This window comes from Nothoprocta perdicaria, unplaced genomic scaffold, assembly GCF_003342845.1.
Source record: "Nothoprocta perdicaria isolate Ctin4 unplaced genomic scaffold, notPer1 scaffold_4, whole genome shotgun sequence".
Classification (NCBI taxonomy): Eukaryota; Metazoa; Chordata; class Aves; order Tinamiformes; family Tinamidae; genus Nothoprocta; species Nothoprocta perdicaria.
The window spans coordinates 7956919-7982189 of NW_020455643.1; the positions used below are offsets into that span (position 1 = coordinate 7956919).

Genomic DNA, 25271 nt, shown 5'->3' on the forward strand with positions numbered 1-25271 from the left:
TATAATATGTATACATTTTGTTGAAATACTGTGATTAGGACTTAATATATTTGCACACTGAAGTGGCAGAAGTTTCTTGGCATGTTCAGGAATGTAAGCCATCGTTTTCCACATACTTTAAAGGTATTTTTAAAAAAATATTCTCATTTCAGAATTAGGTGTCTATTTTTTCCCCTGTACTAATTACCGTCATTTCAGAGTATATATTTAAATAAGTTTGAAAGTTCTATTTTGACAAAAGTAGCCATTAATTGGCAAAATTAGCAGTTTTCTTTAAGGTTAATCATAGGATAGACCGTGTTGCTATTGCTCTAACTTGTTACAAATCTACTTTTTATTCCATTTGACCCTAGCTGTGATCTCCAAACTTCATCCTGTTCCAAATAGAAAAGTCAGAAAATATTTTTTGACAATGGACTTCAATCAAGGCAGGATTTTTAAAGGTATTTTTTGATATTTCCTATTGTGGTAGTAGCATCTGGGAGTCCCTCAATCAGCTATAGGGATTTGTGTTCACATATTAGGCAAGTAGAGAACTGAACGGCCCCCTGCCCTCCAGAACTGAAAACCTCTGCTTTTATAGAGGAATGTGAAACTTTCAGATGTCTCTGACATTTTGTTCATTTGTGACTTACTTGGTGCTTGAATATACAGGAAAGTCCGTGGGTGTTTTGGTATCTCGTGTCACATATGGTTATATCAGAGTTTGGCAGAGTTTTGCAAATCTGATTAGCAACAAGATGCCTTTGGCCATATTATTTGCTCTGGCTCGTCATCATTTTAATCCACTGTTGTAGAGTCAGATGGTCTTTAGTCAGATGTCTTTACTTGCCTGAAGTATTGTATGACTATAACTATGAATTAGGTTTTAAAAAGCAAGTTGTCACTTCCCATGTTACAGAAATTTACGTGGCTGTTCCACATCAAGAGATATGAGGAGAGGAATCTAGTTGTTTCCTTGACTCCAGGGAAAGTCATTGACTTATATTACTAGATTAAAAGAGGAAAGAGTTTGATGTCATTACCTTTAGATAAGCAAAGGGTTGGGGATGCTGAATAAGACCTCTTGTTATGTGATACACTATTGTAAAAATCCAGAATTGTCATCCTGGCAATGGCCTTAGCTATAGCAGAGTAAAATTCAGGGGCATTTTATGCTCTTACGACCTTGTTCATAAACACAGTATTTGAAAAATATTTCTTTGGTTATAGTAGGCTAAGCAGATATTTTATTTTTGATCTCCCATCTACTCTGGGTATTCTTACAGACTGGGGGTAGGCATGGTCTGCCTGGGATTGTGTGTATTATGGACGTGAAGCATCACACTGAGAGGTATCAAAAGGTCCCATTTTGTCAAAGCATCTTGGATTGATACAGTGATTTGTTATATTCTCCTAGCTTTAAATCTTAGTGAATTTTCTAGAGTCTTTTCAATTGAAACCTTGCTGCCCACGGCCTGGGTTCATGTTATCATCACACAGAAGAAATATCAAAAAATTACTAAATAATGGCCTTGTCTGTACTACCAGTATTAGGATCTGTGGCCACGGTTACATGTGCATGCTGTCTACTGCAGTGGACGTCTCTACAAAAGACAATCTTGGTGAATCATGAGGCCTTTAGTGTGTGTAATTATACACTTATTAACACATGGTAGCAGATGGACTAGCTGGTTTAGCAGCTGGATTTCCAGTCCTTATTCACAGATTGAAGTAGACAGTGATGTATCTAAAGCAAATGGTAGGAGCTGACACCTCCCAAAAACTAAACTCAAGATGAGCAGTCCCTGCTCACAGTGTTCTGACAAAGGCAATGTAACTTTTTACAGTAGAAAATTTTGGAAATCTACCTTCAGAAAACTTATGCCATGAGCTAAATATTGATGAGAAAATCATCATATAGTCCACTGGAAACATGGGAGATCCTCGGTAGCTCTCCTACATTTGCATGTCTTATGCTAGTGTACATGTCACCCATTATTTGATTGTCACAACTTGTAAGGCAGAGAACTAATTGTAGGTGGGCCGTGTTTATTTATAGTAGATCATGTTGAGGATGAGCGTGTCTCATTAAGGTCTCGTTAGCGAGACGTGATGGTTTTCAATTCATCATTCCTGAATGAACCTGCCTAGGCAGAGTGGTGCTTCCACAGACGTAGGAGTGAAGAGCAAAGGAGCCTGGAAAACCTCCAGGAGGAGAAAAGTCTGATTTTCAAGAGACTCGTGCTTGATATTTAAATACAGACACAAGGTTTCATTATCTGATAATTTAACTTTTTTTTTTTTGTCATTTTGCTGAAATTATAATCTAAACACACTAAATAATAGTATTTTGTAAGATGCAGTGACTTTAATGCACTGAGTAAGGCTTGCATTGTGTTCTTAAGTATCTTGGTGTAATTCTGTATCCACATTATGATAATTTTAGTACATCGGGCTGCTGGGTTTGTTTTGTTGTCCTCTTTTCAAACTTATTTTACAGCTCTGTTATGAGCTGAAAGATATTTCTACTCCTTGTAACCATAATCAAACTTGTTTGTGTTGCAAAATCTCAATTATGTTCTCATCAAGTGAATGAAAGTACCTCCGGACATGATTTTTTATCTCCTTTTTGTCTCACAGTGTAGTTGTGCTTTAGACCAATATGGGGCATTTTCAAAAATGCTTAAATGATTTGGGAGCCCCAAAAGTGTGGAAAGCCAGTGGAATTTAGGCCACTCTGGTTAATTTAATTGATCCACGTGCCCAATCTAGTCAAGCTGGTCAAACTTCTGGGAAGGACATAGGTTGGATGGGACCCTTTACCTGCCAGCTGAATCGCTGCTATGAAATGTTTGTATTGTGGCTCGTGTGCCTGTGTTCCCAAAGAGCTTCAGAGCCCCAAGGAGTGTGTTTGCTCCATTTTTGCATAATTTTGTTGCTTAGTGAAACCTGGCATTCTGAGCTATATTTTAGAGGGTAAAAAATTTAAAGAATTAAGGAAAGTTAAGTATTTCTTACATTTACAGTAGATGGATATCATTTGATCCAGCACACTCTTTGAACTTGCAAGAAATTTCCTGTTTACTTCACTCAGCATTAGGTTGGGCTGATAATAATAAAAAGTAATTAAGTTAAAATGATTTTCCTTTCTTAAAATATGTAAGTTGCTCTTAATTCTTCAAACAAGTATTCAGTAAGAAAGCTATCAAAGGGGATCATTTACAGTCATTTTATGATTTTAGTAGCTATTGAGTTAGTAGGAAGAATGTTGGCACAGTAAAATCTCAACCTAAGTACTTGAAATAAAGAAGCAATTTTCCTGCTATGATTTTCTGTAGTTAGACATTCAGTCCTCTGGTTGCTATAAAAGTCAGCGATTGTAGTTTAACGTCTTAATAGTCTCCTTGGCTGAAATGTTATATTCTGATAGTTACTAGGTCTGTAGTTGAGTCCAGGGCACAGAGTCAGCAGAGCTCTCTCCCTCTAACAGGCTTCCAGCGTGACCATAGTCATGTAATTTTAGCACTAAAGCTACACAGATGATATTGATTTTATTGGAATAAAATCAAAACCGTGTCTGCACTTCACTATTCTCCTCTGTAAAATAGAGAGTCACAGTATTTGCCTCAGAGGTTACGTGTGGGCGAATGTCTGAAAAAAACATTGAGATCTGCAATGGGAGGAGGCTTAGGCAGTCTTTGATAGAAGTTGTGTGCATACTTTCAGGGCAGAGTTTGCTCTTTCTATTGCAAGAGGAAAGAAAGCTAGAGAGATTAAGCAGGTGGCAGCTGCTGATAACATCCTGAAAGAGTACTGTAGTTGCATTTATTTTTCAAGTCAATTGGGAGACTTCTGCACTGCCATGAAATGCTGCATATCTTGTATTTCTGTTAGATACAATGCGCCAAAAACGTTTTTTTTTTCCTCCAATTTTGAGGAAAAAGTAATTTGAGTATATGCATTCTTTTGAAAATAATAAAGTCACTGACCTGTTCCTCCTGGTACTGGTTAACCACTAATACAATGTATTTATTCTCATGTTGCTTCACTTTGGAAGCTACTGATGATACTTGAAATTGTTAGTTGGTGCACTGGTTTCCGTCACTTCATTTTTTGGATGGCCATTAAAGGCTGACCTGTTCTTTGTGTTTATTCTATAGAGCCTTTCCTCACTGAAACGAGATGAGTGCTGTCATGTTTTTATGAGGGAGAACTCATGCACATGAACTAAACCAAGATGAAAACACCAAAGGGGCAAAATCATTTTGCTTTTACACAGCTATGCTCACGGGGTCAAGGTAACCCCCTGCCAAGGGGTGACGTTGTTATTTTTCTACTCTGTTTTTGATGTTAGAGGGCCTCTCTAGGCGAGTCCTTCTTCTCAATCCCTTGTGCTCTAAGCCACCCTCAAATGCCATTATATATTATTTTGTATGCTGAATATCTGAGACCAGTTAAGACAAAAATTAATATATAAGATAGGAAATTGATTCTTTTCCTTTCAGATTGCACCTACGAATATCTATCCAGATTTTCCCAGAGTCTGTTGACATCAAGCATAGACATCCACTACTGCAAGCACTGCCAGGATACAGGTGATTTTTAGCCTAAAGTAAATGTGCATTAGCTTGTGCTTATCCAAGGCCTGCACTTTAACACGTCATGTCGTAGCAATTGGCAGCAACGAAAAATCTTTGTTCATTACATGGCAGGAGCCAGAATTGAGAATTTACATTGAGTTACAGAGATATATTGATTCATTTATTTCATATGTGTCTTAATAATTAATTTATAATATATAATATATTGGCATTTTTTCAGTCAATATTAAAATAAATGTCCCTGTCTTCAGAGTAGTTTTGCATTAGCTACTTTTATTTAAGAGCTGTTGATAATATATTTCTAAATCTTATGCAGTTATTTGCTATTGTATTCAGCATTTATCTATAGCCTGTTCTTTGGGTTAATATAAAAGTAGAAAAGTCATGGAAATTTTCATTTCCAAGCAAGCTGATCCTACAGATAGTCAGTAGTGACCTATTTACTGTTTTTTTTCCTTTGCTCTCTTTTTTTTTTTTTTTTTGTCCCTCATAGCCTGTATTACCATTTCCAAATATACTGTAATACACTTTTTTTTTTTTCATGGATGGGGATACTACAGGATATCTCAATCTTTTTCAGCAGGAATTAAGCAAACCATGGATTCCTTCTGTGTTTTAGTATTGCGTAAGGGCTCAGTGAAAAAGATGACAAAATATTTCCAGCTTTCAAGACCTCATTGGCATGTGATGCTTTGTATTTCAGAGTTCTCTCTCTGTTTTTCCATATAGCTGGCCATTAAAGCTCAGTATCACAAAGATGATTTTATACAGCTTGTCGTTACATGAGAGGAATTTTCTCATTTGCTTTACTGCTATTAATTTGCATTGCTAGTATTCAGCTTCTCTGGGAATACAACTTCATATCCACAGGAGCACATTTGTTTTCTGAAATCACGTCGGGTTATCTTTGCTAATGTACTGGGCTCACAAGCCATATATCTTCATGCAGAAAGGGAGAGGAAAAAAAAGCTGTAAGGGACTGCTGGCTCAGAGCTGCTGTTGCCATAGAGCTGCTGCCAACGAAAAAACTGCAGCATGGATTTCTTCTGCCGTGAGAGGTAAGATGAGGGCACAGCAAAGACTGTAGCAGGGGGAGGGGAAGAGAGGCAAGGGGAGGGAGAAGAGGAAGAAAGTCTGCGTCCTTGCTGTCTAAAAAAGGAAATCCAGTTTCAGTGCTCATGAGCAGAGCTGCTGGTGCAGAAGAACAAAGCTATCGGTTGTTGAGGGTAGCAAGAGTGATGAGCAAGCACGCACACTCCCATGCTTTCAGAAGGAAGCAGTGCAAAGGAAGGAAGGAGAAGAGTGACTTTGTCGTTTAGAAAATAGGCACTGCTGCTTCAGAATAACTGCTTTTTGACAGTACTGTGGCATTAGAATTGTTCTGGTGGGTAGAGAGCTGTAAGCAGATAAACAAGAAGAAAAAGTTGTGCTAGAAATTTCCAGTTTAATTCTGAGCAGTTGAATTCTGTCTGTATTAGAATGTGTCAGTTGCTTCATTCAGCTGCATAATACTATGAAACATATAAATATAGTAACTATATTTACAGCAAGATTATTATGATAAATTGATTTTCAGATGTGCTTATAGTAGATGCATTTTGCATGAAAATATATAACAAATAACTGGAAGGTAAATATTAGATACTTAGGAATACTCATGCTTGTTCTTATAGACAGAAAACTGACATCGGACTTGCTTTAGGGGCAATCCTGTGAACAGGGAGTAAGACTCTGTGTGAACTTGGCAGAATTATCTGCAAAGTGCTCATCCCACAACCTGCTGCTGATGTTTCTGTGTCTGTTTAGCTTGCCTGTTACATGTTGCAGTGTTTTGCTGTGCTTCCCTTGCTGGTTTTCTCAGCTCTTTCTGAGATAAGCTGAACCTATGTGCTCTGTGCAGCAAGCCCAGCATGCCTGTGATGTTTGCATAATGGGGCCTTAGAGAAGGAATTTTTTAGAAGGTACACTAAACATAATGATGATTGTCTTTAGTTATGTAATTTGTGTTTTGATATTACTCAGCCATCTGATCACTGTATTCTTGAGAGTGCTTGGTTAGAACAGCCTGCCCTTACAATTTTTAATATTGCAATTTATTATGTGTTTGACCATTTCTTCTGGAGTCTTTTCGCATGGAGTCAGAGTGGTTTTTTCCTATAGCAGCCTGTTATCTTGATCCAGAAACTGCAATTTAGGTTGCAAATAAATAAAATTGTATTAGGGATTTTTAATTTGGTTAGCATTCCTGTCTTCCTCAGAGAAACTGCCATTCTCTGATATTGCTACACATAGATCCCCTATGTCATTTCTCAGCTGTGAGTGTCGCTGAGCAGAGTATATTGATCATGAAGACCTCCATAGTCATCTCAAGGATATGTCATAAGGAATTGGTTTTTAAGTGATCTTTAATGGTCAGATTCATTTCATGAGTGCTGACTGCAGCCTGTCTGTAGGCTCTGGGACCATTGTTTTTACCTGTCATAGAACCATATCTGGTTCGGTTATTGAACACATGGTATTTAGGATTTGCCTGGGTCTCTTGGGCCAGCATATAAAGATCAGGTTCTAATCTGGGTTTGAGGAAACCCCTGATAACATTAACGTTTATGAATGGGGTTCACAAGGTGTTCGGTCCTCCGCATTCCAGACAATTGCTCATATTTTGCTGGAGCAAGTAACTGTGTTTAGATTGAGGTCCACAAAACATTAGGTAGGCTGTGAATTTCAGACATCTTCTTGTTGGATTTAACCTGTGTGGGTTCTTCAAAGTCAGTGTTTTGCTCAAGTTTCACTCCTCTCTCTATATAGTAGAGTCCTCAGAATAGCTGTCCAAGAAGAAATGGAAGATTCCTATGCAAATTAAAATCTAATTCCAATCTCAGCTGCAGTTTTAGATTCATTCAGTGTAATTCTACACTGATAAAAATAGATAGTCCGAGGCATCTATGTTGCTAAGTGACAGGTTATGCTCATATGTTGCAGATAACTCTGTGTGTGTGTGTGTGTGTGTATGTGTATTTGTCTTTATTGGTTCCAGTTGGTAGTGGGTAATATGTATATATGGTGAAAGGGCAAGAGCTACAGCAGTCTTGGCTTCTTCTCTGCATCCACTATATGAAATAGACTGCAGATGTTTTATAACCTTGAATCTACACCACGCCAGCCGGTGTCAAAGAGACTAGCTGTTTACAGTCTACATCTGTCAACTTTAGTGAAAATTTCACAGACGTCTTTAGTGTCTTGCAGTTGAAAAGTTTAGCTTCATCTAAGGCTAAACTAAACAGAGATGTTGTATGTAAACATTGATCTGTCTATACATTTGCCCAGAACTATGAAGAAATGAAACCTTGTAGTTCTGTGCTGCTTTTGTTTGTTTGTTTTACCTGCTTCTTCAATCTGGTTTATACTGCAGGGTTGGACAAGAGAAGAAAGTATGGTGAAACATTGTCCAAAATGTCTGTATTTAGGACAGGGAAAATGCTGTTAAAGCCTTAGTGTTGCTGTGGTAAGTGTCAGAACCTGCATTGGTTCTCAAAGCATCCCAGAATGTGTCCTGGGAGGTGATGCAATGCACAGTGTACAGTTCTCCCTCTTCCAAGTAACAGTGTTTTTCTACACCATAGGCTTTGGCTCAGTGCTCCAAGGCTCGGTTTTCAAAAGTGCTGGCACCCACAGTGCTATTTAAAGTTAAAAGGAGTGCTGGCTGCTCAGCACAATTTAAAATCAGGCCTCTGTGCTCAGAAAAAGATTTTTTTTTTTTTAGCAGTCACAAGATTTAAGTGACTGGTCTGTGTTCTTCTAGACACCTTCCGCAACAAAACATCTTGTCAGTACTTGATAGATTCCTGGGAATTGCTGGCATATCTTGTTTTAACTCTTGATATCCTTTTCTTTTTCTTTTTCTTTTTCTTTTTTTTTTTTGTCAGCATTTTTACTTTTTTAGTTAATATGCAGGGAGTAGAACACTTGGCATGTGTAAATGAAATGAGTGCAGCTAGAATAGATTTACTTCTCTGTGATATTTTATCCAATTAGTCTTTTTTTGTTAGATTGAATGGCAAGACATTAATTTCTGCTGAACTGCCTAAGGGTTAGAATAAGAAGTAGAAAAATGTTCCCTTGCCTTTAATTTTTTTTTACGTGTCCAGTTGACATTTGCAGTTACTGAGGTCTCATATTTGGGCATATTGGTCACAGTCGGTGCTTCCCTGTGTTCCCACTGTTTTGTTGCTCACCATTATATTTCTTCTTGAAGTCAATAGTCTAATCTTACCTACTTTTTATTTTTTTTTAAAAATGAAAGCTTCAGTTAAAGATATATTTCCTGGATAAAAGGGCCACATTCATTTGTTCCCTGCCTTGAACAGTTTTGTTTGATCATTCCCTTGTTTTTTTTTTTTTTTTTTTTTTATAATATTCCCTTTTTTTTTTTTTTTTTTTTCTTTTTGCTCACACACAACTCTTTTAAGCCAAGCAATTCATCAGGCTTCTGTGGTAAGTAGATCAGTGAATCATTTCACTGTATTTTCATAGTGCCTTCTGATTAAAAAATGTTTTGGGTTCAAGCTCTTCGGTTTTAAGGCAAATATACTGCTTCAGCATGGCTCTGTGGGGAGTTGTGATTCCCTGGGAGCCGCTTTGAACTGAAACAGCAAGGTAGGCAGTTTGCTGCTCTGTGAGGCCAGCAGTTTAATGCCTGGTCTTCAACTCTTGGATTAGCAGTATCAGTATTTGTGGCAGAAGGGAAAGAATCTTTGCCATATTTTCATGATCTCTACGACTCTATACTAAAAAGAATTACTTCTTTGAAGCTTATGTTTGGCTTTTGACTGAGCTACAGCCTGAAAGCAGTTCAGTATCAGCAGCAGTATTAGTATTTTTTATAGCAACATGCCTTACACAGTTAAGAAATCTTCGCTGTTTCCTCCTTAAAGCAACATTATTTCCTCTTCCCTCTTCTTTTAGAATGTACTAAAAATAACTGTAGTATTTGTTACATTTTACCAAACCAACTTCAAGCTTCATTAAAATTGCGGAAACTGAATTGTTCTAGTATAGTCTTGTAAGCACAATGAAATTAGTTGATACATGAATAGCTTAGAGCTGAAATGAAAATATAAATCTCCAGCATTTTGTAAGAGTGTTTAAGGAATCTGACCACCAGATTTGGGTCAGATCTGTCTGTGCCACAGTCGCTGTGCAATGTTGTCATTTCTAATTTGGTAGCCATCTAGGCCTATTTTATCCTGATCCCTGAGCTCTGATCCCTAAATCAGGAACAATTATCTTTCTGGCTGAAAGAGTTAAGAAAACAGAGAAAGAAATGGGTTCTTGCATGCTACGAAATGCCACTTTCATCCTTAATTCTCCCCACTTCCATTCCTAAGTGCCTGTACGTCTCTCTGCCAAGGGTTCCAGTGCACACAGCATGAAAGGATGACGAGAATTATTGAGCGTAAAGAGTCATGTCTGAGCTACAGCAGAATGCTGTGTGCTAGCTGTAGTAAAACTGAAGATTTTTTCATACAACAGTCAAAAGGCATATTTTGTCTCTCTACCACTGCTGGGATGAATAACAGAAAAGACGGTGCATTAAATCCTGACAGCAGTAAAATGGCCATCAGGTGGCTCTCAGCAATTTTATGAACAGAGCGTTAGTACAGACATATTTTTGCACCCCAGACTCCCAGCTGTGATTATCTGTACCAGTAAGAATGCATCTTTTTTTTTTTTTTTTTTTTTTTTTTTCCCTCCTACAGGGCTGTCTGTTGTTTTTCAAAAGATATTTTCAACAGTATTATATTATACTTCAAGCAGTATCTATACAGCTGGCACATGACAAGCAACGGGCAAACTTTCTGTGCTCTCAGGCGAGAGTTCCAGCATTTAACACAGAGATTACACAGCCCTTACTCACAGAGGACGTGCTGAATATTAATCCTAATAAGCCTTTACTGGCGATCACCAGGCCCTAATACGGAGATCATAAAAAGCCAGTGGCAGAAAATCTGCCATCTTCTGGCCACGGAGAAGAGTATCTGCTGCACCGGAGTCACACGCCAGCCGCAGGGGCTGCTCATCCTGCAAACCTTTGCAGCAGCAGAGCTGAAGCTGAACTGCTCAGAGGTTTGCTGGCAGCAGGTTCTTCCCTCAGAAAGTGTTTTGTTATAATTAAAGCCTTTCTAGGGGAATGCGTCAATGAGAAATTAAAATGTTCAGTTCTAAGAATGGAAGAAAATTCCATGTCGTTTATTTTTCATTGGAGCGCTTGATTTTTATTTCAGAATGATTTCTTAAAAATATTTTGGGTATTTTAGAAATATTTATTTTTATACATTAGAAAAAATGAGAAGTCAAAATTGATGTTAGTTTGCTTATTTTAAACATTGATGAAGCCTCACACCATCACTAAATACATAACAAATCCAAGGCAGAGAAGGATCTAGGAGTTCTGTCTTTTATTACGTTACTCTGACCACTTAATCTGTGTGTCACTACTTGTGGATTTACACATATTGTCCATGCAGGGCATGTGCCAAGGCTGTGATCTTTTCCTTCAGATGAGAGAAATGTGTTTGCATCCTTATTTCTTTTCTTAGAACTCTGCATGAGTTACTTAAGTTTCTACAGTAATTTCAAGAGAAACTGTTTCAAGTTTAAACTCTTTTTAATAATGCCACATTATTAACACACACACAAGATCCACTTCTAACCTAGATCATTCTAGTCATTTTGAAGGAAAAAGAAAAGAAACAAACAACTAAAGATAATTCTCTAGATATCCCTTTGCCTAGCTTCATAACTTTAAATCTGTCATGGGCTAAAAAGAAGATAGACTTTGCATTTTATCCTGCAAGGAATGAAGTGAAAGACAAAACTACAAATCTGGTTAGCGGTAGATCCAAGAGTTCTCATTTTTATATCTTACCTACCATGAAGCTCCTGCTAAGTTGCTTGGTTTGTTAAAGGTTACTAGTATATCATCCAGTTGCAGCCGGTACTTTTTTGTATAATATATGTATATATAGCAGACCATTAAACTGTGTTAAAGAAATGTGTAGATACAGGTAACCAGGGTGAACTTAGGGACATTTTCTAATTTTGGAGTTCATATCTTTCAAAATATAATTTTTATGTAGCTTTTGCCAAAATTAATTTATAAACTGAGAAGAAATTGCCCATGGGAGCTGATGCTGCCCTTGCCTGCCTGCAGGGTCAGCAGGGTAGGCTCTTTCCATCAGAGCTGGTAGGTGCCACTGGGCGGGCAGGAGGTGGCACCACGTGGCTGGCACCCATGGGCAGCTGGAGCAGGGAGGCTGGTGTGCCCTGCAGCAGGCTGGGCAGCAGGGGGACATTTAGGTCCAAGTGGGAAGTTAGTTCTGTGACTTGTAGGGAAGTGTCCTCTCAGGGTTAGAGCCACCTGCAGTCTTTGGCTGTTGGCTTTTGCATCTGTCTCCTTTCTTCAGCTCCTGCCCTTTTTGCTTCTTGACTCTGCTGCCCCTATCAGGTCTCTTGTCCATCCCATTCACCCTGTTTCCACCCTTGGCACCAAGATTCTGTTCTGTTTCTGTTCTTCGTGCTCCTGTTCTTCTTTCTGCTCGTGCTCCTGTCCTCTCCAGCTCTGTCCTCCGACCTCTTCTTGTAAATATCTCCTCCTTTAAGAGCCTCCCCTCCCTCTCTGGACAAGGCTTCATCTGTTTGCTCCACATTTGGTAAGCAGTCTTCATCTGTCTTGTTCTTCCTCAGCGGTATGGTGATGACAGTAGAGGGGTAGTATACAACAGAAGGGCACTTTTCTAGCTGTTGTTTATATAGTCTTGATGTCCATCTTTGCAGCTGTGTTGGAGGATCCTTAGACTGTAGTTTTCACTCTCTGTGGTCCTTTGCAGCAGAACCAGGTAAATGTGAACCATTCATAGCTCCTCACCCTTTCAATAACTTAGAAGATTATTGAGCAGCAGTTCAAATTGGTCAACTGAGCTAATGTTAAAGTATTTATTTGGATTTTTTTTTCTGTCTGTTTTTCCAGGTAATGTGTTAACAGATCCATACAATGTGAAACACTGCATTTACCAAAACATTATTTGCCAGAAACATTTGGTACTTTTTAGCTAAGCTTCCCACCAGGAGCTCAGCCTGTGGTAGATTCCCAGAGTTAAGCTACCTCTTGTAATGTAAGAGGTCAGACAACCTTTTGGTATCCCAAGTGTTTGCAGTTCTGTCATCCAATCCACAAAATTTGTACACTCTGACACATGAAAATCTGTCCATCAATAGTGCCACTGCTGTTCAGTTAATATACTACCCATGGGGAATATGCTTTATTTATGTTTGTCAGCTGTCCCTCTAAACTCTTTCAGCAAGACCACCTGCCAGTGATAGACTGATGGGAATATTAATTAAGGACATTGAGGAATAAACCAGGTTCCTGTATTTTGTTTTATATTAAAAAATATTCAGTCCAGTAAATAAGAAAAATATTGTTTTAAATACCTAGAGGAGGCATCCTTCTATATTGGCTTGCTTTTGTCTTACTCATCAGAAATAGTTGGTTGAGATTCTTCATGCAATTTGCAAAATTCTTTATGCCAACCATCTAAATGTAACATAGGGAGATTTGATGCAGTAATTCACTGTGGGCTTATAGCATCTTGAGGCATCTAAGGTACTTATAACTATAAAGTCTGCAGCATTAAACTATTGACTTACACTGCACTCCTCAATAGGCTGGGTCTGCACCATGATGCACTGCCTGCTTTCCAGCTTGCCCTGTGTGCAAAGGTAAGCAAACATGCACACATGGTCTTAGGCCTCCAGAAGTGCTGGGGACCTATTTGAATATCCTAGCTAACATAATAGGAGCCTTTTAAGATTTTTATAGATTTTAAAGGACAATAATTTGTTCGGTTATCAGTGTGTGGCCTCAGAATAGGATCGTATAATGCTTGAATTACTCTAAAGCGTCTGAAAGGTCAAAGCTTGTGTCTTCATTTTGGGAAGGATTTGAGTTTTCTGTTGCTGGACTGGTGTTTTCTGCTTCCAAAGGTAAGAGGTCTTCATCTACCAGTTCTCTGGGCAAGTTAGGAGGAACTGGGAGGTCCATAATTGGTTTCCATGGTTTTCCAGGACATCGAGGAAGAGAAGATTCTGAGGGATCTGGCAACCCATTAAATAAAAGTGTATCAGAAGGAGTTACTGTTTCTACAGGAATACTAATTTCCTGCCTTGCAGCCCCAGGAGTAACTAGCTCTGACACCATTTCAGCATTGGATGGTGGGAGGGTTTCCTCGTGATTAAAAGCCCTTTCATCCGATTCCTCAGAAGATTCAGGTTTGGGATGTTTGTGTTTACCATGTTTACTGTGTTTTCGATGCCCACACCCGTGGCCAGTTCTGCGCCCGCAGTCAGTGCCCTGCCTGTGCCTCTCGTGGGAATCCTGGTGTTTTTTAAGTCCATGCCCATGTTTGTGCTCATGTTTGTGCTCATGTTTGTGCTCATGTTTGTGCCTGTGTTTATGCCCGGGGTCACCTTCACCTTCTGCTCCGGGTTCACGCTCTGTTCTTGTTTCCTGGCTGGGTGCTTGGCTTTCTGATTTCTTTTTATCGCGGGATATTATTTCACCTGGCTGATAAGCAAGGGATTGGCTTCGGAACGGAGTGAATCCAGGAGGCCTTCTTGCAAGGAGCAACTGAAAAACATGACAATAGTAGTTAGCTGTTTTGTTGTACGGGACCAAAAATAGTTGAGAATTTGGCTCACTGCAGTATGTGAGTGAATTAGCAAAAGATTTTTGAAGTAAACTGAATCTGTTCAGTCAGGGAGGAAACTCTAAAATCTGTTCCTGCAGAGACTGACAACTCTAAGCAGAAGGAAATCTGCTCCTCTACTAACATGAAAAGAGTGGTAGATGCTTTTGAAACCTGTGTATCTGTGGTATGTAGTTTTTATATTGCCAAATACATTGTTGTCACATTTTTAAAATATATTATGAAGAATGGTTCAAAGGAACTGATGGGGCTTATTACTTTAGAGCTTAACTGGTAATGCAAAGAAGCAGCGAATAGGCAAGATGTTCTCTGTGCTGCTGCCTTTCTTGGCACTTCTGCAGTCCCTGTGTTGTCTGCTGTCTTATGATGTGTCAAAACAGACTTTGATGGAACAGGTTCATTTAGTTTAGACAGGGAGGAATGGGGCATTACTGAGGTAGTTAAAAAAAAAAGAAAAAAGGTACATTCCTTTGTTTTTGGTTCAAAATATGAGATAATTTGGGGTGGATAAAGAGTCTTTCATTACTGTATGTTCTGCTTGTGGTGGTGGATAATAGAAAGAAATCCTACCGGTAATTGTCCTTTAGTGCAGTTAACCCAGGGTGAGATTTTATTCTCCCATGGGACTATGTAAATTTGGGCTTCACATTGCAGTGATTCCTGTTGTCAAAACAAAAAAAATAACATGTTAAGACCGCAAAACATCAGGCACAGATGAAAAGCATTGTACGTGGAAAAAAAGATCCATGTTTTTAATAATATTTTTAAATACAAATATACTTGAAGCTTTCCCTGAATATCTGTGAAATCCTTCTTAGTGATGGAGATTTTTTTGTACTGGGAAACATCACTATTTAATTTTTCAAGGTCTTATGATAGCTGATGTGTGAACCTTTCAACTTCTGACAGTAATTATTGGATTTTTTTTATTTGTTTGTTACTAGTACTTTTGGAACATTAAATATTTAATGTTCATGATTTTCCTAACATATGTTGTCCATTGATGTTACTACTTCTTGTTAAAAATAGAGAATTTTAGAGAAAGACATGTTTGTTAAACTAGCTAACATCTGTTGCACTAACAGATTTTAACTCAGGGATAAAAACTGCTCATATGGTAGGAAGAGAGAGGGGAAATAAAGCCTCTCTTTTCTGAGCAGCTCCTTTGCAAATATTTCCAGCTTCTCTCAGTGTTGCCTCCCAGCAACCAGAATGGATTTTCCCAATGTCAGCAGCATGCATTCCCGAATCATCTGCCCTTTGAGCACCAGTAACGCCTAGTCTAATACTTTCCCGTAGCTGCAAGTGCCACAGACTCAGGAGCATTGCAGCCATTTCATTTCTCAGCAGCCTCTTTCCCTCATTTCTGTGATCCCTAATTAGGGGAATAAAATTCCCTTCGCTCTGCAGTGAACGCTGAGCTACTGCAGTAGCTGTGACTCGCTTTCAGCTCTGTGTTTTCCTGCCAGGGGCTTGGGTGGCAGATGTCCAAGGTGTCTCTCTTGTCATTGAGGCAGATATGGTGGAACTCAAAATCAAATGAGAGTTTGTTCTGAGCAACTACCATTTCTGGTGCAAATAAGTTTGTCATTTTGGAACAATTCTTTTGACATTATAAATAGCAACATCATCACAACTTACGCTGTCAAGTGCGGCTTCACAGTCTTCATTAAGTTTTTCAAACTCTTTCTTTGAGCAGTTTGTCTTCTTGACTGTAAATATGATATGATAATTTTTCCCTGCAACCACCTGCAAAATTGGCAAGAAGGCTTTCTGTGGTAAAGACATTTTTATCACAGAGAAGATGGGTTTCTGCACATTTGTTTCCTAACCACTGGGGCACGTATGTTAAAAGCAATATTAAAATACTGGACAGCAAAGATATCTGCTTCTAATCAACTTGTTTACTCCAGCCGCATTCTCAAAAAATCCAGCATTGAAATTGGAGAAGACAGAAAGGTCAGAACAACGCCAGGCCCACAGTTCTGGCTTTGTTTTATTGGATGTCTGTAGTAATTTCATTAATAACAAATGAAATCATTAGAGACATCACTGCAGGGAGCCAAATATGATGCAAGAGAAGTTGCATGTGAGTAAAATGAAGTGCGTGGTAAATGGGCTCAGTTGAAAATGGACATGTTTGGCAAATGTATTAAACAAAGGAACTGCACTGGTTCAAAAATATGTCTGGAAGGAGTTGACTTAGTGTTTCTTACAGTGCCTGAAATAATAATATGTATCTTGCTGTAGAGACAGCAAGCAAGGCATGAAATTCCAACTCTTTATAAGTCTACTTAAAATACTTCCTTGTTGATATCAATCATGATATGAAAAGTGGGCAAGAAGAGAAACAGTAAGAAAGAAAAAGCACATGCACTGTTAGTAAGAGCATGAGCCACCTGGAAAAAACTTCGATGCACTTTTACTGCTTTCGCCTGTAGTACCCTATATGCTTCAGACTGGCTTTCTACAATGTATCTTCAGAGCTACTTCATTGTTTCTGCTTTTTTTTCCTTTTTTATGGTTCTGTGGGGATTTCTAAACCTCTGCTGGACAATTTCTATTTTAGAAGTCTATGGAATATTACTAAGACTGATTAAAAGGTGACATAAAAATATGGAAATTAGGTGCTCTAAATCAATCTTCTTCCTGTGCCTTTAAAGAAAATGAAGAGATTGGAGATTTTTAAATAAATTTTGCATGCACGTCCAGATGGACAATATTTTGCAAAATATGCATGGATGTCTTAGTGACCACAAGCAAAAAACATTATTTCAATTCTAAATTCAAACTTTAGCTAACACACAGTTCAGATCAATAACTGATCAATGCTACATTTGTGTCTCATCTCAGGTACAAGGAGGAAGTTTTGAGAGGAAAAGCAAATCCCAACCTGAACTGTTGCTGATTCTATGTCTCCAGCTTTGTAGTAAAAATCATCATTGGTCTCCAAGTTGTACTTCTCCAGAGAAGCCTTCAGTAGTTCTTTCAGTTCTGGGTTGTCTTTCGAGATAATGCTTGGACAACCAGCACAAATGAGAATGGGAGGGCTTACTGTTTCATCAGCTGGAAGAAGCAAGTGGGTTTTAGATGCAAGGAGCAAAAGATTCAGTACAGATAGCCTAGGAAAAAGTTACTTTTAAATCTCCACTTCCAGAAGACTTTGTGCTTGAATCTATCAGATTAAACCAAAATATTTTTGTGTGAGCAATGATATCTTATCTTGATTATCTGAAACAGCACTGCATCAGCACCTGGCGTCCCGCAGGACCCTGAACAATAGACTTCCACAAAAGTAGATATTAAAAACAAGGTGGGGATAGACATGCAGTATGAAATAATAACAATGACAGCATCACTAGATGAATTATTAATTTGGACCAAATCTTAAACTAGTCGGCTCCTGAAAGAGTGTGGTGGAACTCTTTGGAAAATCTAGAAGGAATTGCTTATGTAAGGAAGATGATATTAGCTGCTTGGAAATGTGGGGGAAAAGGAAATAATCTTTGTAGGGCAGTTAGAGGATATCAGGGATATCAGCTTGTATCTGCTGATATCCAAAGGAGATCCATGACGCAGAAATGGCGCAGTATATACATGATAAAATAGAACTTGCATTTGTTCGAAAAATATTTATAGTGAGTGAAAAAGATTTTTAATAATATTTCATGAAAAGGGAGTACATTTTCTGTCACCAAGTAATTTTTTTTCTTGTTATTTTATTTTGCCATCTCTTGCATTTTTGTTTTGCATTTTTTATGATTGTAACTGAACATGGAAAATTGCAGAACTTGCAGTGGTGCCCATTACATACCTGGAAACTTGCACTGACTTGCAATGTCTACAATCTCTGCCTGGAGACTTTCATAGGCTTTGGTCTCACAGTTACCTACACGCTGGAGTGAAAAATAAAAGAAACAAAGCAGCAATTTATTATTTAGAAATAATGAACAGTAATAAACATGTAAGTGTCCTAATAGCTTCTTGCTAACAGAATGTGTCACTCATCCTACTAGGAATTCAAGTCCAATGCATGTTCATTACAGAAGGCAAAGGGGAGATTCCCAAGCCAGAATCCTATTTTACAGAGAGCTCATTGGAAGTTATGTTTCAAGTTACAAAGGCCATAAAAGAAGGTTATGGAACTAACAGAATAAACAGTACTGAGTTTCTGGACCTGCTGCTATTCATTTGAAGAAAAGTGTAGTAGATGACTCGTTGCTTAGAACTGCCTTAATATCCTGAAAAGAAATTAGAATTTTGGGCAAAAAACAAGTTTGATCCCATTCTTTTTAAATGGTTTCTTTTGATTATTTTCAAGGAAGGAGACTCCTCATCCTCCCTGGATAACTTGTTTCAGTGCTCTGTTATCCTCACCATAAGGAAGATTTTTTTTTTCTCGTATTTAGATGGAACTTGCCAAACCATCTGCTTGTGACCATTGTTAAGAATTAAGATACATTAGATGGACCTTACTGAGTTTGACCAAATAATGCCACTTTTATCTTCATGGTTAATGCAAAAATAGACAGGTAAGAGACATGACTGAAGTTTCTCTTGTAATACTTGAACTGTGTTGTCTTCAGTGAATTTTCATTTTGTTTATATTTCTGATGGGGACAGAGAACATCAGCTTAGGCTCTGTTGTTTGAAGGGCCTCTCTCCAGTGTTTCTGAGCTTGTTGTGGAAAAGTTGGCAGCATATGGCAACACTTACAGATGTAATAGCAAAATATTTCCATATGTGACATGTTCTGATTGGGCCTGTAGATTTCTAATAATAACTGTGAATGAATGATTAGCAAGGTTGCTTAACTCCTGAGGAGATAAGTGATTGAGACCTAATCCCGCAGGCCCCGTGTGATGGGGACAGCGTGTGGGTGAGGTAGCACTTCTGGATTCTGTGAGATGGGCACGAGTCGTTATCTGCAGCTGACAGATGGGGGAATTGAGATCTGAGCAGATTAACTTGCTTACAATTAAAGGGCAAGCCTGGGTAATGGAGAGATTTGCTTCAGTCTGAGTCTCCTATCATTTGTTGCAGTATTTTCATTCTTTCCTGTTCCGATCAGTGCTTCTGAACTGCTACAGCATTTCTGAGACATCCAAGGAGGCCTTTTTGAACAGGGGAGGCACTGAGCAGCATGGTTCCACAATGGCTAAAACAGGTGAGGGTCGGGGCACGTGTTTGTGGTTCCTTCCCTCACATTCACCACCGCTGGCTGACGTTTCTGCCCCTACTCTGCCCCACGAGCACTCACCCAACCCCATGGGGAGCTGGTGCACTGGGATTGGTTATAAAACAGCTCACTCTTTCAGAACATCTAAATCTGTTCCAGTTAAGAGCATAGGAAGTGCCTGCTTTGGCAGCACTTCTTTAGCTAGTGTATGTATATTCGTTAATAATTCTTTTTGAAGCTTTCGTATTTGGACTGCAGTAGAGGTAGGTTCAGCTACTGACTTATCTTTCTTAGAAAATATGTCTTATGCTGGAAAAGTAGAGCTATGCTACGTATCGCTTTTTGGGTTGTACTGGAGTAGCTGTCTGGATGGAAACTTCTAGATGGATTATTTATTTGGTTGAGAATGGGTTCTCTAGAGTAATCTGCAAATATTTTAGCAGTTTTTTGGATCACTAATTCAGGAGGACATGGATGTTGTAACTGCATAAATAGGCCAGTTATCTGTGAGCTTGGATTTAAACTTCATTGACAAAGTTAAGCAAAAGTATAAATATTTTCCTGGTCAGATGTCAATCATGATTTACTAGTATATTTTCTTGATAAATGGGTTTAGAAGATTACTTACCCCTGTAGAAATGGTTCTGCACTCTGGACTTAAATCTTGAAATTGGTCTCTGGAGCAATTAGTCTCCTTGATTTCATATTTAATTATGTAATTCCATCCAGCTACCACCTGGAAGATGTATTAAATAAGCCAATACATGCATTGAAGTGGAACTATCAAATACAGTAACTGGAGAAAGCAAGTGCCCTCCCTACATCAGATCACCTTGCAATCGAGCCATGCAGTACACAAAGACAGCAGGAAAATACTGTTCTTTTCCTACAAGAGAGTGTGTTAAGCCATGCAGATATTGGAAATGCAGTTTGTATTTAGATTCAGGTTCTCCTGGCAAGCCTGTAGCCTCACACCAAGTGGTTTCTTGCACTTTCCTCCCAAGTGTCTGTTATTTATTACTCCCAGTGACAGGAGTCTGGTCTAGATGGATGACTACGTTAATAGAGCTTGGCAATTCCTGTGTTCCAGAGTGTGTGACATAGTAAAACAAAATCTGAATAATGTAACTTTACACCGTTGGCATCATTTGTTTCTGAGTGTCCTGCATTTATCATCTACCTGTAATTGTGTCTGCTTTGGGCTTTCCGCCTGCCCTATTCTCTGCAGACTTTTGACCTCAGTTATTTTCTCTCCAGGAAGCAGTTCAGTTTTTAACACTGTGGCTACTGTTTCTCATCCATGAAATCTCTCCATGTCACAAGTTGGGTCAGGGAGCATTTGAACAAAATACAGAAATAAGGATCAAATATAGGCCCTTCACTTTCTATACTGAGTGCAGTGGAGGGCTCTTGACTACTCTCTGTTGGCTGGAACTGACATGATGGTCCTCTCTGTAGCTGCTGGAGTGCAGTAACGTTTTGCCACATGGCTTAAATGTCACATATGCTTCTCTTTCAGTAAGAGCACTATTGCCATCAGTAAGTAAAAGGAGTCCCATCTGAAATAAATCGTGGGTCAGACTGACATAAGAACAGAAGATTTCTTTTTTGGCAAAGTAAACACATCCATATTCATCCAAAGGAGTCTGTATTTGTGTTCAGGTTACATACTGTTTAAAATTCAAATCAGAAACTTTACTTTCTAGCAATGTCTCTGCAATCCATAGGAGAGCCTTGTGCAGGGAAAGAGCTCTCGCACGGAATACCAACTGACACAGAATTTCTGTAACCTGAGCATTTATTTCTTATGAAACAGATACTCCCACGTGCAGAAACGACATGCTGGCTTTTTATTTTTCTGACCCGTTTTTCTTTATTGATTTTACATGTCCTATAATGTTCATCAGCTGCAGATAGACAGCTTCTATTGCTGTATATGCTGATACACAGGTCCCATTGCATAAACATAGTGTCTCAAAAGGCCCTGTGTATACGGGAGAGCATGAGACGTGCACAGGTTGGTGGTTTGGGCACAGCACCTAGGGACAAGGACAGACCTGCTGTGTTTGAGCTTCACGTAGGGGCCTGGTGGAATCCCCCAGGAGGTCTCAGGTGGCACAAAGTGCCCGTGTGAGCCCTGCTGAACGCTGGCTGGTTGCAGCTGCAGATGGCAACAACCTGCGCTCAGCGACAGCTCATAAAGCCGAGAGCTCTGTCAGTAAAGTCAGTAAATAACTATTTATGAGTCCACTGAACTGGAGAGAATTGCTTAGATGGTCTGCATGCTGTATGATCTTACTGTGAAATATAACACACCTTAAAATCAGAAATCCGTACATAAAACAACCAGAGTATCTTTCTCTTTTGTAAAATGTATGTAAAAATCACATACAAACCTGTCTTTTTGCTTCTTTTATTTCAACGAGTTTAAAAAGGGCAGTTTCGCCACCGTGCTTGTTAAACTGGTGGATGGCTTGTTTCAGAATTTCTGACACTTGTGAAGTGTCACTTGATATGTGGTGAAAGCATCCAAGACATTGAGCCTCAGAGAGCATTACCTTTGCCACAGCTGGAAGAGAGACAAACCAAAAAATACAGGTCTGCATGTAAAGCTGTATCAGTTGTAATTTCTCATACATGGGATGGACGGGGAAGGTTCAGTGAGCAAGAATCTTTCCTGCTTTTAATCAGAGCAAAATCCAGAATCAGGTTTCATGGCCTGCCAAGATATTTGTTGTATTTAGAGACAGGCTTCTCTGTTTAGTGACAGGGACCATTCTGAAATTTGTATCTGGGAAATCTGAGAAATTTGAGTCTCACCTCATCCTATTTGACTGCGGTGTTGTCAGAATTGCTCTTGCTGGTCACCTCAGCTGCCAAAAAGTGACCATTGGTGTCAGCTTCCAGGCTGAGGCAGCTGGAGTGCTGTGGTTAGGCAAGCTTGAAGGAGGTGCTCAAAATTCTCTTTCCTACTACTAATCCCTTTAACCCTCTTTCCTTTCTAGTAATCATGGATTGGATTTTCATAAATTACATTCCTAGGTCTATACATAAATTAATTTCATGATTCAGTGAGTTTGAGAATCAAAGTAAGACAATATATGGTCTCTGTGGAATTGAAATAAAATTTGTGTGCCCGATGCTCAGCTGGCATAAACTGCCTTTCGCGGGGCTATGCCAGCTTGCAGCAACCACCAGTCCAGTCCAGTCCAGGGCCAACATGGTCAAACACTCTCACCAAGGAGGTTGAACGATGTGGGGAAGTCCCTCAGCAGATCACATCTGTAGTTTAACTCTTCTGTTGAATCCTTTGCGTTTGATTTTGCTCCCTGCTCCTTTGTGCAATTGAAGTAACTCAGTGTAAGGAATGTTCTTACTCTTAGCTCTTGTAGATGTGTGAACAGAATCTAACCCTTTGTATTTATAGCATCATCTATTGCTGCCTGCCTTTGACTCAGTCGTGGCATATATATATCTTACAGTGGAATCTGACCTTGTTTTCAGGGAGCAATCACAAGCAAGATAGTAAAACATTAGCACAGCCAGTTCTGAAAGGGCTGCGGTTTGAAGCTTTGTGTAAGCGCTGAAGAAACGCTGCTTCATGCAATTATTGCTTTTTGCAATGATTTGTTAATAAGAGATGATTTTTGTAGGTTGAATACCTGCTTCATTTAATTCAAATGTGCTGCTCTGGCTTTCTAAACAAAGATTCAAATGCAGATTCCCAGTGCACACTCTGGAATTCACAGACCTTTCCTGGCAACTAGGTGTCACCATTGCCTTACAAATGTATCTGAACCCAAGCGGCTTCGGTTCAGAATGTGCTCTCCGTGTGCTGCAGTTCCCAGGAAGGTGTAGCTGTTACAGCCTTAAGGTAACTGGAACCACAGCTCAAGGATAAGCTGCAAACCCTCTCAGAAATCGTGATAAATACTCCCACACTTGGCTCCGAGCTGCCATGCTTATATGATCATTTTAAAATGAGCTTGGAGATGTCTCACCTGAACGCCAGTCATAGGTACAGAAAGATTTCAGCTACAGAGCTCCCAAACTGAGACTTGTTTCTAATAAAGTTCTAATAAAGTTCCATGTAAACGTTATGATCATATATGAATATCTTAAAGGTAAGAAAAGTTGTACTGGCTGTTTTTAAGATCCAATAAGTTTCATAAAAAGACTCAAATAATTACATCACTACTATATTTTTTAGTTTTGACATTAAAATTTCTGCAGTTTTCTCACTTGGCAGTTAAAGATTTGTCGTGTGAACTTTAACAAAAATAAGTCAGCCTTTTGTAGTTTTGAGGAATTTTAGGTACAATTTTGCCATTCAAAGTTTTATCTAAACATTTCTGGCACAATTTCATACTTGAGTAATTGAGCATGAAAATTTGAAGTATATTAAGGGGATATCTAGTTTCTAGGCTACTGCTGTGCTTTTTGTTTTAAGCAAATTCATTCTAATGGGGTATAATTTTAATGTTTTTAAAAGCTTATTATGCACAGATGCTGGTTTTCAGTACCAGGTAATAGGGTCGTCCCCTCAGAAACTGCCAGTGCTTCACTGACTTGGCAGAACAGAGGAGAGTGAAATTTCATCCTTAACATGTAGTTGCACATTGATTGGAGACGCTTTGGAAAATCTGAACCAAATGACAAGAAGCTTCTACCTTTAGAAAAAACTGAAAGTCTCAGTAGGATTTTTTTCAATTCTTATTTTTCAATGTATTCCTTGAATGCTGCCTTAAAAAGTTACGTACCTGGAATAGTTTGGCAAACCTGTGAGACATTGCTTGTTTTTTCAGCCTTATTGATGTGAACTTGAGCTGTGCATTCTCCGGTTTCCTGCAAATACAGATGAGAGCATTTGGCTTTGACTTGATTGATGAAGAAACCCAGATTAGTACCATATTTGGTGGATAAGTTCATATGTACACATGTAGTTGCTGTTTTTTTATTGCAAAAGGAATGTATTTTGATTATGGGAAGAGACAGGGATGAACAGAGCAGATAATTTGGAAGACTCCTTTGTGTCATGGTGATGCATATTAATTAACTAGAGAATGTACAGCCAGATTAAGGGAAATGAAAACATTGGCATAAATAGAACTGTATATTTATGTAATTTTCTCTCTGCTGGTGTGAGGTATGCAGCAGTGACCGTGACATTTCACATAGATTCAAATACTGTGATTACCTCCTTTTCTTTGCATTGTGTGCAATATGAAATAAAAGCGACTTCCACTGGGGATGTGCAACATTTCCTGAATGCTCTGAATGCCCCAGTTGTGCTATTTCTAGGTGCAGTGAAGCTCGGAAATGTCTGCGTGGAAAAGGTCCCTCCTGTGCATCTTCAGGATTATAATGATTAACTTCAGGCTTGTAAACATTTCCATACCATACTTTACTCCTATAAGCTCTCAAAGGCACAACACACACACGGCTAAATCCTCTTCTCTATTTTTTTTTTCAGGAAACTGCAGTCGTGCTGATTATGTTGCTGTTTGTGCACGGAGAATTTTAGAAGAGGACAGACACTTACAGCTTCTGCAGGTACTTTGTAATCACAGTCTTTCCAGTCCTTGTTTTCCTCAATGGCACAAGTGCTCTCTCGTATTTTATATTTCACATGGAATTGTATGTCAGGATCTGCCTGGATAAAAGCAGTGATTGGCAGAGTGATTAATCAGGACATCATTGATGAGGTAAGAGTTTCAAAGGGTGAATTCTATACCTTCTGTA

The 25271-nt window shown here is 38.9% G+C and overlaps 1 protein-coding gene and 1 long non-coding RNA gene across 3 annotated transcripts in view; one reads left to right on the forward strand and one right to left on the reverse strand.

Moving 5' to 3' along the window:
* On the forward strand, window positions 1–19449 carry LOC112952497. Its single transcript, XR_003250398.1, has 4 exons — window positions 1–123; window positions 354–443; window positions 18760–18882; window positions 19422–19449. It is a non-coding gene; the product is annotated as an uncharacterized LOC112952497 (long non-coding RNA).
* The window catches only part of KNG1 (kininogen 1), a 17041-nt gene continuing 3036 nt past the window's right edge, over window positions 11267–25271 (reverse strand). Inside the window, exons 2-11 of one of the 2 annotated variants that reach the window (XM_026045363.1) lie at window positions 25072–25182; window positions 24290–24374; window positions 21926–22098; window positions 20158–20265; window positions 18165–18246; window positions 17244–17416; window positions 15992–16099; window positions 14921–15010; window positions 14118–14271; window positions 11267–13739 (exon numbers count right to left, since the gene is read on the reverse strand). In XM_026045363.1, coding sequence (XP_025901148.1) covers window positions 13534–13739; window positions 14118–14271; window positions 14921–15010; window positions 15992–16099; window positions 17244–17416; window positions 18165–18246; window positions 20158–20265; window positions 21926–22098; window positions 24290–24374; window positions 25072–25182 — 1290 coding nt within the window. In that variant the 3' untranslated portion in view covers window positions 11267–13533. Of the gene's footprint in view, window positions 14272–14920; window positions 15011–15991; window positions 16100–17243; window positions 17417–18164; window positions 18247–20157; window positions 20266–21925; window positions 22099–24289; window positions 24375–25071; window positions 25183–25271 lie in introns of both variants that reach the window. The other variant, XM_026045361.1, reaches the window with a different exon arrangement.